General features: G+C 36.9%; 1 protein-coding gene across 2 annotated transcripts in view; it reads left to right on the top strand.

Annotated features, from left to right (window-relative positions):
* The window catches only part of LOC108622268 (fl(2)d-associated complex component), a 39414-nt gene that overhangs the window by 1962 nt on the left and 21185 nt on the right, over positions 1–16267 (top strand). Inside the window, exon 2 of one of the 2 annotated variants that reach the window (XM_018020041.2) lies at positions 3683–3923. In XM_018020041.2, the coding sequence (XP_017875530.1) occupies positions 3693–3923 (231 nt within the window). In that variant the 5' untranslated portion in view covers positions 3683–3692. Of the gene's footprint in view, positions 1–3682; positions 3924–16267 lie in introns of those variants that run through there. The other variant, XM_018020042.1, reaches the window with a different exon arrangement.

Raw genomic sequence — 16267 nt, 5'->3', positions numbered from 1 at the left:
CCAAACAAGACTTGCCAGCTCCCGCAGCGAGTCTTTTAAACGACATGTTCTACTGGCTGTAACAACAGTCCGCAGGGCCACTCGATACTCTTCTTTGATGCGATGCTATCGAATTCCTCGTTTACACGCTATTATCTTTATAGTAATTGCTTCTGTAGACGGAGTTCGCTTACCCATCCCTCTAGAGTGGTATATAAACACAGTAAGCTAATAAGTTTGTGCTTTCGTTCCTTCAACACTTCCCAAATATTTTAGTGCATTAAAACTATACGAATATTATCACAGTTGATATTAAGAAAGAATAATGTTTATTAAAATTAGTGGTCAGATTTAAGTTAGAAGTGGCTGAATAAAAGTATGTGTACATAGAATCTTTTCTTTTCACACTTTTATCGGTGTACAGCGTAGCAGCTATTCTACTTCAAGGATGGTAGGACTATAAGTAAAAATAATGCCACATCGTTAGAACTCTATTATCGTCATTATAATTATTGCTACAAATATACGTACAGAATGTCGGAAAGGTTTATTACCTCCTTTAAAAATTATTGCAATTTTAATTTAGGTATTGTCAAGAAGACTAGTAAGAAAGCTAATTTTGTTCAGTTGAGTTGTAGGAATTAGAGTGACAGACTTTTGGAAGCTTGTGGTAGCTATTAATAAATATCCTAAAAACAAATGTTTGAAGGCCGAAATGTATAAAATAAATCTATTTACTACTGCAAATGTTTGCCAACAAAAATGTAGGCTATTTGGTAAATGCATATCACATGTGTATTCCTAAAGTAACGATAGTCAAAAGTTAATGTTTTGGGAAATTTGGAAAAAATTATTAAAAGAGATAGCAATTATTTTCGCAACATTTATAGGTGGTAGGGAAAGATGATTCAATGTTATTATTACATATTCAACAGCCAATGTGTCACTTTTACCGAATCAATCGAGGCAGAATTCAAGACAAGAAGAGAGACACTATATTCCTATAAAAGTTAATTTGGCACATTTTTGGTGGATAACTAAAAATACAAATTTTTGACCTGTGTCACTTTAGAAATACGTGTGCGATATGCATGTCAATAAAAACGTAAAGAAATAACAATCTATAGGAGACGTCACAGATTTATTTTTATTTGATTCATCCCATTTCAGAAGTTTCAAAATTGTAATCATGAAATCACGAAAAAATGTAAGACTTTATCTGGAATTACGAAAAGTCATCAATTTTAAGACTAAATTTTGATCAAAACCCGAATAAGGTTTAACCAGGCACAAGGGTTCAATATGAGTGTTGACGTTAAAGAATCGAGAGATCGGCACAACACTCCAATTTATTCGATGTTGTCGCTAGGACCATTACAAGAAGAGTGACTCTCAGGTCAAACATTTTAGTTCTGGGACCGCTCATCATCAGTGTAGTCTTCGAACTGCTTTTTATGATACTTTTGGCCCAGATCTGTTTCTCCTTAAAGAGGCCTACTTCGATGAGATGCAGTTGTCCCTAATAGACATGCTCTATTTTCTAATTTCCTTACACAATATACTTAATTCTATTTGAATTAGAGATTTTCCAGATGGAATTTTGATGTCATAAATCTATAATATATTCTAAATCAATTCTCTCCGTCAATTTACTGACTATATGACTTTAACATCCTTAAGTACGTATCCTTATTTAACACTAGATTGCCCAAGGAAGTCATTTTGACTGCTTTTGGGCAAATGTATAAATAATAATGCATAAATTATTTTTTTTCCCAAGTGAAGTAAATTTTTTTTATTGTTAACATTTACTAACAACTTGTTATATGACTGTAAATAATATAAAAAATATTAAAAATTAATTTTAGACAAATTTCTTTACACATTACTCTTTCACAATGCAGTCATTTTGACTGCTTTGGGCAATACAGGTATATACTAAGTTTCAGTCTTTCTAGTGTTAAAATCGAATGAACAATTACAGTTTTCATTTCTCCCAGTAAATAAAATTCCACTAACTATTTCAAAATTTATCATGATTGAACTCATTCGTTTTGACAAAAGTCATTGCGAAAATCCTAATGATTTCATTACCACAGAGCAAATACAAACACATCTTTCGATTCGTAATGAATATTGAAACCGATAAAGAGTTCGTGAGAAAAGGAAACAAGCCTGTCCGATCAGTCAGCAGTGTTTCCACCCTTCATTGAAACGATGGTCGTTCAAATATATCAATTTCCCTGAAGAGTAATCGGAGGAGGATGCAAACTGCGTCTCCCGCAGAGAACAAAGGAGGAGAACGAGAAGAGAGTGTTGCGAGCCAACCACGAGCAACGATATAGCGCGGTTATTTCTAGAGTGGAGCTAGTTAAGAATAGCGCGGCGAAGTAGATGGTTGAATTAAATATAGAGGCCGCGGTGAACGACCGACGTGTTACGAAATTTCATTGAAACTCTGTGGAAATCCGTCTCGTCCTCTTAAAACGCGTAGAGAATAATCGATAGGAGTCGACGGACGCGACGGTAACTCCGACCTGGCACACTCTGATAATTAGCCCCTCGGGGAGTGAAATTAGGCCATCTTGTGGATACACGTTTTCTTCCTCCGGTCTTAACGGCCGTGTCGCCGCTGCAGATGCCCCGGGAAGAGACATTAACGAGGATTATAAATATCGGGAAACCGGGATGGGAAATACGGGCGACCCGTGGAATTGTAAAAAACGGTTTGATGGAAACCAATAGCCAATAGTCATCTCGCGTTGACCTAAAACCCCGGCTCGAATCAACTCCGCTGATGTTCTCTCAAAAGTGTATAAAAAAAGTCGAGGAAGTGTTGGAGGCATTCTAATTGGGACGGGACTGGAATATATTATTCTGATAAATACGAGAGGGACCGAGACTTTTAAATAAACACTCAAACCTTTGCTTTTATTTTTTAAGTGCATTTACCATCTTTTGTTATGTTAAACAAGACTTCATATACAAATTGTAGAATTGCTCAAGAGAGCATCAGGTTTTTTTTTCAAAAGTCAGTTTCCCGAGGACAAGCTACGCTGGAATCATGGACGAGCTTTCCACGGTGCAAAAATTTAATGCCAACACGTGTATTACGAGGCTGCCAATTAAGCGATTCGAACAAATGATCTATTATGAGTATTCTCGGCGTTCTCAACGAGTGAATCGCGTCCCGACGAATTGAAATGATAGCCGGCTGGTTTCAATATCCCTTCGATGGTAGACAATACGCCTATGCCTGTCCTATTGTCGTGCGACGCGGCAATGATCGGACGCAAGGTGTTGTTAATTAGTCAACGCTGAAACGATTTCCCCCTTTTTGTCGCGTTTCAATCTGAGGTATAATAAGACGTTATTTAAACTCTAACTTTAAACAACAAATGTGTTGCAACAATGTATAATCATTCAATCAATAATTTAGATAATAGTAATAAAATCATTTATGCCAATAAAAAAAAACAAATCATTTATGCAATGTCTTTAGTTAGTAAAAATTTGAACTGATTACCTTTGATGGTTTCTATTCCATCAATTCTTTTATATGAAGTGTTGATGTAGTTACCGAAGTTTACTATCTAAAATAGAATCTGCAGTTCTTCTAAAGAACAATAAGTCAAGATTCCTATTCAGATCGATTTGTTTTTTTTTTTGTTCTCGCTCACCGGTTAACGATTTTCTGTTACAGGTGATTGATCATGCCTGTGGTGCCAGCTGCGGCCGAGGGTGGTGGCCAACTGGAGGACGAGCCTCCAGAGCCTCGCGCCCGCGGAGGAAGCGGAAGAGCTAGCCTGATGAAGCCGCTGGTCGTGTTGGCTCTGCCTGGCATGTATCTCTTTTACAAGTACAGCCAGTACAGGCAGGAGCAGCGGGAGCTGTCCAGGCGGTGGGTCACCGAAAGAGAGCTTCAGCATCTTCATCATAAAATCGTGAGTGCTTCAATTTCTCTAAATCCAATGCAATTCTGTGCTGCGAGAACACATTCAGATCTCTCATAAATGAGTTTATTTTAAAAAACTGTGAAATAAATGAAATATTTTCACGACTTAAAACAGGGTTTCCAAAAACGTGCAAAGATTGGACATTTCAAAAATCGTCTAAAGACAATTGATGACCTTTAGAAACAGGTTTGAAATTGTATAAAAAATTAATATCTAATGTTTCTCTTCCAATATTTCCTGTCTACTTATCGGAATCCGCATGTCAAGCTTAATTCCACCTGTTGTGACTGTGTCGACGATTCGGCATTGTCGCTATTAAGAAAGTAGTTTGATTTGTCGGTTAGAAATAGCCGCGGTTGCTCGTTCATCAAGCGAGCTCATTACTCTTTCATCGAGTTGCCGAACATCTTCGGTGCGCTAGCTTTCCCAAAATACTCGGAGTTTCGCTATTGGCTTTTCAATGGACCCCACGCCGCCGCCCCCGCTCGTTCGCCCCTCGGAATGTTGACGCTCAATTATCTGAGGACGATAGGAGCAGCTGCAAGTAGCTCAGGATATAATATACCACATTCAGGAAATAGATAAGAAATAGATTGAATTAGAAATAGCGAAGGATTCAATTAGGTCAAAAACCATTTACTAGTCTACCGTCCTACTTCCATCAAAACTTTGCATTTTAGTCTCTCATATATATCAGAAAAATACGTACCTAAGATAAATTTAGCAATTCCTACTTACGTCCCAATTTCTACTCACTAGCAATTATTTTTATATAATTTCAACATATAAAATAAATATAACACTAACTAATTTAACTAAATAATTATTCAGTATTATTATGCATGATTCAGTGACAAAACTTTCAATTATAGTACTTAAACAGACATGTACATATTGTCTCTTATATGTCCTTCATATGTTTATATATTTTATATGCCAGTTGTTGGTAAAACGACACTTAGCTGATAATAAGTAGAATTTGGGACATTTACCTTACGTGACTTCGTTATGCTCTTTTACTGGATCAGAAGTTAATTGGATTCATTTCTTCAAGCGGATTTATTCTAATCCAGAAGAAGAAGAGTGTCTCCTATTTCCTACTAAACTGAATAAGTATCGATTTCTGTGTTCCTCTTACCCGACTTAAGCTGTTACCTGTCCGATGATATGCTGGAAGTGTACTGTTCTAGAGAACAGATTCTTTTTCCGCCAGTTCATTTGATAATCAGACCAGCTTCCATAAACGCAATTAGCTTAACAGGGTCACCTTCGTAAATTGCCAACACCCTCCGCCTTTTGTTTGGTTCCGTTTGGCTCAGTAGGTCGCTGAGATTTGGCAGGGAAAAGGGAAAATGGAAAAAAGTGTGCTCCCGTCAGGATGGCTGCCAAGCAGCGGGGGGAATATTCATGGGTCGAATAGCCCGGATACTTGGTGCAGTTAGTACCTATGGTCGCTGGAATTTCTCGAATCCATTTAACTTCCCCTTAACCCGCCCTCTCACTGATTTACGATCTCTCGATTTCCTGATCGAACGACTGGAAACAAGGATATGATAGGATTTCAATATCGGTGGCGAACGATTTAATTCGTCGAATGTTGACCAACTCCTGTGGTACCACTGCTACACGAATCGGGAGAAATGATTCAATTTGTGGGAATTTAGATAATTCGTGAATGGCAACAAAGTAATTTAATTTATGAGGAATGTAAGGAGTTTTGTGACATTAATAATCTGTTGTTTAAGTGATTTGTGACATTCCTTGAATTTCTTACATATCTGTACAATGTAATTTATTCAGTTCGTTCAATCTTAAATCACGAGGAAAGGTTAGATATGTCTTTTGCTTATAAGATTATCAATTGTCTTATACTTTACCCTGATTTAATTGCTAATTTCGAAATTAATAATAATGTAATAAAATAAAGATTTGGAGAAAATTAAAGAAATTCTTTTTGTTATAATACGATAAATCTGATGATCATTCACAATTTTCCTCAGNCACATTTTATTATCTCAGTTTAATATTTTATATTTAACTTTCACTTTGTTTCGTTATTGTATACCAATGGGCTGTACAAAGTCCGTATATTAATAACTTAATAATTCGTAAACTCATAGAGTTGAGAGTTAATCGTTCAGAGAATTTTAGTAAATAATTACTTGAAAGTCGCGTGTGGGTGAGAATCTTAGAATGCGAGCTTATCGCTCGATTTTCAACGAGTCGCGAGCTAGTTAATGAGCCCTCGCAGTCATTAATGACTGACCCGGGAATCAACGGGCTATCGAGTACATGATTGCACACCTCTTGGCTGCCAATTTTTTAAACATCTCTTCGCGTGTGAATAAACGCTTCGCGTGAAATCGTCGACCCTGAGCAGTGGCTGAATAGCAGTGTGTTGGTTGATTCCCAATTAAATTGACCCATCGATCAATTATTTCCTTCGACAATTGCTATTAATAAGAATGAGGAAAAAGGTAATCTAAATATCAAATTCTATGCACAAGTTTGATAATTAAATTAATTGTTTAAATACTTAGAAAGTTCGTGTGGGTTTTGACTTGGAACTCTTTCGTTGAATTTCTGTCTCTGTTATTTGATTCCCAATTCCAGCTACTTTTCTGTAATGTGCCCTTGATAAATTTAAAAAAAATTACAAACCCTCTCAGTGTCGTAATGGCTAGAGGGTGTAGAAAGTTTCTAGGAAAGGGTACAGTCCTTCGTAAGGACCTCGTAATTCAACAACGAATAGGTAGACGTGCTCTCGGATAAGGCGCACGCTAACCCCGCGTTAAGATGGTGATAGTATCCACCGTGTACTTATATGAACTTTAACATCGTCTGGTGGAGGTCGAAATGCCTTCGCTGCACAGAAAAGTCTCTGGAGATCCTCCACTCTCCATTTCACTACATTCCGAATTATTGCAACAGGTCATTTAAAAAGTTTATCTAATTATTGTTCCATTCAGTTCTAATGATTAATTAAGGAATAGTGAATCGTGATTGAATGAAAAAATGTTCTGTCACGTTTAATGCACAAATGCATTCCTTGCCAGATCTTTATAAATTGATTTTTAACGACCAAGTTTCAATTGATCGTAACATAATTACATTACCTTATAATAATCTCAATCTGATCTCTACAGTAATTATAAGTCTCTCCATTATTTTTATTATACAATACATTCTATGCTGGATATCTCCAGCTAAAATTCACCTAAATATCTGTTCTGTTTTTTATATAATGAGAAAAATATTCATAGCATGATATAAATGGTTTCGAATAAAGAATGTCCAATAACATTCCATCGCAGTATTTTTTCACTGGCTACACGATCCAATAGAAAAAATACAGATTTATTAAATAAAAAATGTTGATGGCATCGAAGAGAAATGAGGCAGTAAAATTTGTCACAGAATATTCCTTCTTCTAAACTATTTAAATCATGCTATGAGGTTTTTGATAATATAAAAAACAGACTAAGTAGATGTTTACGTGGCCTCCTGTGGAGAAATGTAAGAACCCTTTCGTTCCCATCGAAACAGGTTTATCATTATCATACGTCAGCTATTATCACCGCTGTTAATCACAAACGACAAACATTCGCTGACTGCGAGGTACCGAGATACGTCCCGGTTGATTTCCTTGAAAAATTATGCTTCCGTTGGCCGCTGTTTTGCCTTCCGGTCGCGTGAGCCCGTTCCAACACCGTCGTGTGTGTAACGTGTCGGGCGTAGTCAACCAGAAGGACGGAATTTTCTTAATTAACGTGTTATTACGTGAAACGCCTACGCCGCCGTCGAAAATTTATTTCGCCAACTTTTCATTCCTACTCGACACGACTCTGTAAACTCGTTTAACGGCATACTAGCGTCGCGATGGTATCCGAGATAATACGTAACGCGTGGATGGCGGCAATGAACTCCGTTCATGACGATGAACCCGGCAGCTTTCTGTACTTTGCGTTACACATAGACTTTTCAATAACGAACTCCTGCTTACTAGTTAGATTCACTTAGAATATGAATTAATAAATGGCAATAATTTATATTGATGTACACACTTGGAAAGTATGTTATTATTATAAATACTACAAGCTTTCAGTTTGCACATGAGTAGCCTCAGTCATAATTAGTTCATTCTTTGCAATAGATTGAAGAAGAAATATTTGTAACAATTCTACAATTAATAATTTTGTATAGTAGTTTGCTAGAAAAGGTAGTTTGAGGTGTTCGAAGCTATTAAAGTGAACAGCAGTGTATAAATTCATAAAAATCTATAATATATTGTAAATTAATTACATTTAACATAAATGATTAGTATGAATGAAAAATTCATACAAGAATCATTTGTCTTATCGAAAATGGAGGAAGACCGAGTAATTGGTAAAGGTAGTGTATGTCTGGTGTCATTTTTAGTGCTGCGTATATATATTAACTTAGCTGCTATGGGACAAAGTTTAATTAAGAAGCAAAAACTGTGAAACGCGACGCGACGGGTGGGCAACGACCTCAAAGCGGTCCGGCATTAAGGGTTGGTAATGCCATTAGACGCGACCGCGTCAACCCCCATAATGCGCGCAGACCTTAGAAATGCCAATCGATTCAGCTTTTCGCCTTTACATTCCAGTCGAACCTCGTCCACTTTCCAGAACATAACCTTTGAGGATTATCTCTGCTACTGATTGGTATTATCCAAACGAAACGGATTACATTTAGGTAACTTGTTCTCCAATTTCAAAATCCAGAATAAAAATCATGAATAATATGCTTCTTCACAAAGCGATTTTATTTATATACCAGATTTTACAATTTTCAATAATTGATAAATAGTATAATTAAAATAGTACAATAACGTATTAATAGAAAAATAAATAGTATAAGGCAATATTATTTTGAAATTGACGATTTTCTGCTAAGAGAAATAACATCTTTGTTGTGTATAACGGATGGACTTGAACGTTTGTTCTGTATGATATTTCATCGAAGAAAAACGGACGGGGGATGGTATCGATCAGCTCCGTGTCCACCCTTCATAGCTTGCAAACTCCCTGTTGCCCTTTCGCAGTCTATTGTTTTATAGCGATGACCAGCGAAGATCCGGACACTATTTTATTGGATTTCGAGCCAAGCGAAAAGCTGTTGCTCTCAGAATGAATATCCGAGGCTCGATGTTCCCTGAATATCGCATGCGTTCGACACTCCTCAGCTTCCAGTGCGAATCAATTTTTTATGCCCACTATTTCCATAGTACTCAGAAAATTTGTAAATACGTTTCTTTAAAATTGTATTAGATTTGTAATGAAACACAATTAAATATCTATTTACATTTTTTTTATATTATTTGAACTTTGACAAGACGTGTGTAATATTTCTTATGTTAGGCAATGTGTCTAGTTAATTCACGTAGTATTGCACGAGATTCGGCTGTTGGATATTTTACAGGCCTAATTACACTTCTGGGCCTGGCCCTTCACTTTTAAGAAGACCTTCTCTCGAGCGTATACTCGGGGCTTGAAGTAATCTTAGAAATTAACGACGCCGTTCTAAAGAGTGTTCGCTGTTTATCTAATATCGCTTTTATGATAAGACGGGTTCACTCTTATCTTGTGGTTATTCGTGATTAGAGCTGAATGTCACTGTACTTTATACTAACTAAATCATTTTCGTCTTGATATATCATCTGCATTAATAATAATTAATAATTCAATAGAAGTATGCATTAATAATTCAATAGAATTATTAAAATAATTATAATTAATATTAATTGTATTATGAAATTTTATATATATTTATTTTGAAATGATTTAATCTTTTATTTATAAAATAATAGAATGACAGAATTTGTTTCAGTATTATTTAACAATAGAACGAAATGGTGATTTTTAAAGAGTCTCTTGGGACAATCGGTTTATGTAATATGATTTCTTCTATCGTGTACAATCATTTACTGGTGAATAAGTTTTATCGGAATGTGATTTGAAAAACGGAATGAACGGATAATAAGGAACGTTTTGAAATGGAAGCGGAATCGGATTACAGATCAGTTTGAAAAACGTGATTTAAACGTCGTAACGAGAGTAACCCACGCTTGTTGCGTAAGCGAATTCCATTCTCACAATTCTCGTTATTTAAATCCCGGTGATCTTTCAACTTCCATCCGTTGATTAAAACGGGTATTCTTAACAATATTACGTCAGAGAGTGAAAATTGTACGTTAGGACGGAGCTTTTTCCAATAATCCAATTTGTTCAGCATTCAAACCAATTATCTTGTAATCGTTCTTCCATTTTTTCATTCATTATTCGAAGCTCGCAGACTGAATTTAATTTAGTTAAAAACCGTATCAATTCAATTGTACTCCTCTAAAAAAGTTCAATTGATTCTCGAAAATTTTTGATATATTATTATTTTTATTATTAGTAGACATCGGATATTTATGCAAATGCATATTTATAGAAAGTAGATAAAATTTTGTATAGGATTTTACAAATAAAAAATCATAGATGCATATTGTAATGCAAATTACAGTAAACAATATATTTGGCATATGTTTTTGCATGTGTCGCATATATTTTGCATATATTTTGCCTAAAGCTCCGCCGTATAGTTATTAGATGTGTCGCTTTTTGTATGGAAGTTATTCTAAAATTGTCGGACGATTAAAAAAAAGAGAACATGAAAATGGGAGCCGAGTATCGATGCGGAAAGGACTCGTCGCATAATGGCGGGTTCGTTCGAGCTCGAGGGCATAATTCGGTGTTTCCGTGACGATGCACCTTACCCCTCCTCCCCTCTCCCCCCGTGCGTTTAATGGCCGCCGTGGAAGTTGTACAGTGTGGGTGGGACCCGTTTCGCCCCTATTGTCTCGCCGCATCTCCGAGGATAAAACTGTATCTGTAATAGCAGACAAAGAGTAGGCGAGACGGAAGGAGCTCGGGACATTTGAGAAAATATTTCCTCGAGCATCGTTCCTATTCTTGTCAATCCTGATCGTTAATGTGCTATCCTTATTAAACGTTAACACTTAACATACGTGCACAATAATATTCTTACATTCTCAATTTTTTTACTTATAATAAATTTATTGCATGTATATATTAGAGATTTTCATATATAATATAGATGTATAAATTATGGATAATTATAGTTATTTTTCTTTAATATATTTACTTTTTGTATAATTCGTTCTGAGATTTGGTTGGGGATGAAAATTGTTAGCTTAAATTTCAATTAATCTCGGTTCGGTGAGTTCAATGATTCTTGTAGATGGGAAACGGTGACGGGGAAGATTGAAAGTGGGAAGCCGAAACAATTGAAACAAAGAGCTTAATTACCCCGAGGCGAGATTCTAGGCAGGCTGTAGCGCGCAGCAAAAATAGAACGGCCGCGATACTTCAACCTATCTCCAGGCTTAATGAGACTCCATATATGACCATGTTATAAGAGAACCTCATTTTTGTCCTCCCCTTCACGAATCGTAATTCGTTTCAATTTATACTTGTAATATGCCGAGCGTGTTTAATTAAAATGTTATATCTCACGTGTGCTCTTCCGTGATCTCTTCGAACAGTTGTAACCTTACTTATCCTTCCTGAGAAACGTGAAAAACTATGACAGAAGAATCAATATATCGACTTGAATTTGATTGATACGAAATTAATAAATAAAGGACCAAATATGTAATTCCGTAAATTCATATTTTCTACTATTTTTGCTTGATTATCGGTAAAACAGAGCAAAAAAATGCTAAAACTTCACCGGTAAATGTTAGAAAAGTCAAGTAACTACCCCAGCCTCTTAAGCGAAGTTGAAACACGAAACAATCTCGTTGATAGTTACACCCCACCTCCGCCTTCCTTCGCCATGAATCCGTTTATCATCACCGAAACGAAACGGGTAATAAGTCTCCAAGGGTTGTCGGCATTTCCAGCTCGGCTCGTCCATAAACGTTCATCCCTCCGCGAGAATAGATACTCTCCGCGCTACCATTATAGTACTCGCCCGTAATGGCAAGCAGAATTTATGCGATCCAGTGGAAGATACATGCCTCTTTCGAGTTTTTATACGGGCTCGCTCGCTGGGGAATGACGTACGTGGAACACCGCTGATGAGAACGGGAAGCGCGGGCGGGACTCTGTATAGAAAACAAGAGACGCGGAAACGAGTGGCGGCGCGTGACGAAGGATCACTGGGTCATTTATGAAACCTGTTAATGAGGCTTCACCGCCTCGAGCATCACCGCACTCTTTGTTCCTTTTCTTCCTTTCCCGGAAATGGACACAGGAAGATCACGTATGTATGAATCCCCCCCCCCCCCGGAATCTTGAAATGATTCTCGAAACAGATTTAACGAAAAAACATTGAAGAAATAATAAGAATAACGAAAGAGCATTGCAAATATAACAAATAAGACACCAATCTTATATGAAGGGGCATGAATGTTTTCCATAGAATCTTAAGCTGATTCTTTAAATAATGATTCATATCAATAATGATCATAATGATCAAAAGCACATGGCATTGCAAATATAAAAATAGAATACCAATCTGTATATGAACCATAATGATGTATGTGAGTCACTTTTCAGCCAAGTGTGACTTGCATTACTTTCTTCAATTATTTATGCTAACACGTTCAAAGAAACCGTGAAATAAGCCCTAACTCGTCCTGCAAACTGATAGAAACGCGATATAAGCATGTTGATTGAACAGCTGTACGTTCCATTTCGAAAAGTGACTCACACCACTATAACTGTTACCACCCAGTCATATACATGAGTAAAATAGCTTTCTGACTGACGTCATTTATCAACGCTTATAAAAAATTATTGTACCGAACTGTTTGAAATTTTCGAAGTAATTTCGCATTTTGTAAATACTCATTAAGAGAGGATTGTCCAAAATTCCATCCTTAGAAACGTGAAAAGAGATTAAATACAATTTTTAAATTATTCAATTCCTTTTAGACTTTATGACACGTCAATTTGGTTTTAATTTATAGTACGCATGGATTCTTTATCATTTTATAATTCCGCCCCAGGGATAGAATTTTACATAAATGTGTCCCGAGCGTATCTGCGATGCTTCATACATTATAAAAATGCTTATTTATACGTATATGTTTTAAATATGAGCACTTTCAAAACAGGAAACCCAGTTTGCTCTCTCAATTGAAATTCGAATACACAATTTAATACAATATTTTATGTCACAAATATAATCATTTATTTATGAATTATGTCGAGTATATGAATATCAAACAGTGACTGACATTTAAAAAAGTAATGAACTGATTTAAACAAAAATAATTTGAAGAAGGTAAAATCGCTGGAACCTTAGCTTATGCCCATGACTCACCTCGGCCCACGTTTATTCTTGAAAAAATTATATTTCCCCTTCTGTAGCGTGCGACACACTAAGCGTCACAGTATGACGTACATAGAAGGGGTGGACAACCTTTAGTCGCGCGAGCTCTTCCTGGAAGCTCACACTGCGAAGGCATTCGTATTCGCGTTCGGTATCGTTCTGACGTGTTCATAATCTTCGGCGAAGAACTGAAGGGACAATGGTGGCGCGGATCGATACGGAGTCGAACGACGGGGGAACAGGGCGAAGGGGGTGGGGGGCCGACGGTGTCGGAACGAACGGCCCGAGGGTGGTAGGACACATTTCGTGTTTCGTTTTCTATTTCCGCGGGGGTACAATGCACCTTCATCGATGCCGGATCGAAGCGCCGATAACGGTGCTGGCTACGCTGATTTGAATGCAGCCACGAGACTGCGCCCGAAGCGCAGACCGCGCTGCATTCCGCTCGCATCGATTCCTGTCCCTCCTGTCACCGACAGGGCGATAATAAAGGCCAATATAATGTTATAATGTCTCATTGGGCAATCAATTCGCTGAAGATTTCCCTATTCTCGTTGATTTATCCGATGATTCATTCGATTTCATTAGTCGGTGAAAATAAGAAATTAATCGTATTTAGTACTTCGAATGTATTTGAGAACCAAGGAATTAATAAATTGAATATTTAGTCTACAACTGGTTGAGCTTACAATCAATTTTTCAGACCAGATTTCTAATTTTCGTCAATGGTATCTTCAATGGAGGATGTTCATTTGATTTCATGAATCAATAACAATAAAAATTATTCATATTTAGTACTTCGAAATATATTTTAAAATCGAGAGATTAATCAACTGAACGTTTGATTTGAAACTGGTTGAACTTGCAATAAATTCTTCACATCAGATTTCCCATTCGTATCGAAAAATCCCCGATGATTGTACGATTCATTTTATTTCAGTATTGAATCAGTACTTCGAAATATATTTGAGGACCGAAGACTTAATAGACTGAACGTTTGATTTAAAATTGCTTCTGCTTCCAATAAATTCGTCACACCATATTTCCCATTCTTGTCGATTGTATTCCACATTATTTTATGATTCATTTTATTTGATCAGTCAGAAAAGTAAAAAATGAATCATATTCAGTACTTCAGAATGTGTTTCAGAACCGAGGGAACGTTTGATTAAAAACTGTTTAAAAACGTGCAATAAATTCTTCACGCTAAATTCCAATTTCCTCCAATCCATCTAATTTAGGACGTATCAAGGAGCATCTCGAAGAAAAGAATTTCACGAAAATTTCTTTCGCACGATTCGGCCGTCCCAGTTCCGAGCGATCACTCAGAAGAAGTTTAATTAAAGAGCCATTAGCCCGTCGGTGAGAGGCAGGTAATCGGTTTTTCGCGCTGAACCACCAGTTTTTCATAAGGGCTGTGCAGCTGGTCGCGACACTCGTGGGATTTCTATTGCCGCCCACTGGGCGAACGTCGGTGGTTGAAATGTATTAGCATTCGTACGTCCCCGGGTCTTTACAGCCCCGTCGGCGGTACTCTTTCAAGACTAGGGTCATCTATAACCCTGGCCATAGGTCGTCGATCGTTATCGACCTGTCGACTAGTGAATTTTTCAGCGAACGCGCTGGGTTGACTGACCTATGCCACTCTTCCGTCTCTCTCTGTTCGTTCAGATTGTAAAGATTGCATCGGCCGCTTTCGCTGGGAAAATCGATCACTCGAGGAAGAATAGAACCTCTGTTCTTTTCTCTCTTGTCAGAAAAGTAATTCGAGATAAGGACATTAGAACTAGAGTGCGAATTTTTATTGCAAATATTCATGGTAACAATTTAAGGTTGTGTCAGCCCTTAAATAAAAACAACGATGAGTCATTCAAGTTTTAAGAATTACAAAGTATTGCATCAATGAAATACAACATTTTACAAATTTTACGAGCCTATTAAAAAAGTCATTACATCTTGAATTGTTATATTTCTTATTTTATTTCATGCAATTTTATGAAAATCGCTGTTTTTCAGAAACGGAACATAGCAATTCTGCTTCCGAATTTTTTTTTTACGTGAGAAACTCTAATGAATAAAGTTCTGTTCTATTGGACTGTGATATTATTTCTTAAATTGATACAAGTTTCACTTTGCATTAAAATCTGCATTTTGCTCATTAAGTTATTTTAGCAGAAACTCACTGGCAGAATAATTACACCTAACGTTTATGCAAAGATCCGCACAAACGGAACTAGCAAAAAGCTTCTCAGGCATTCAACGATATTTTGCATATTTCTGCACAAACAACGTCGATGTTTTTACGCAATTTAAATTCCGCATAAATGCATAAACATATCCGGAGCCTAAAGGTCGGAAGAAGAGAAAAGTTCGCCCACTTTACATAAATCATATTCCGTTCATCGGTCGCCGGCGAATATCACATTGTATTGTGAATCTCTTAAGCAAGTGCAGCCACTCGACCGGCTCTCATAGATGCTACCAGATATCCTCGAGTCCACTTGGCTCGCTGCTTAGGTAAATCGTGTAACGAAAAATCCCCGACTCGACTCCGCGTATTTAGGTGACGAGATGTGTCACGTAACCTTCACCTTAAACAGAATAGTGGCAGGGCCTCGTGTTTTTCATCGACGTCTCGAGAGTACTCGAACCGCTCAAGTGGCTCCGATTCCTTTCGAAAATATCAGATATACCCGGCTCGATTCGATGCGCTTACTAGTAAACATTTCCCGAAGTTCGAGTACCTCGTTTGCACGAACGTCACCGATTTTTCTTCAAACATTTCAATACCAAAATGATAGCTAATTTAAAACAGGAACTATGATTTATTACGTTTATGATAGAATCGAATTTGAAATTGAAGAATTCTTCGAAATTTTGACCGCACTAGTTATTTGTCTTTAAATTTTTATGCAAAATATAATATTTATGGTACCAATGTAATGTGTTTTAAGTTTCTCTTA

The sequence above is a fragment of the Ceratina calcarata genome, unplaced genomic scaffold (assembly GCF_001652005.2).
Source record: "Ceratina calcarata isolate Rehan_Ccalc_2016 unplaced genomic scaffold, ASM165200v1 scaffold211.2, whole genome shotgun sequence".
In the NCBI taxonomy this organism is placed as follows: domain Eukaryota; kingdom Metazoa; phylum Arthropoda; class Insecta; order Hymenoptera; family Apidae; genus Ceratina; species Ceratina calcarata.
Note: the sequence above shows the minus strand (reverse complement) of the source record. Positions and strands in the feature narration are given on the sequence as shown.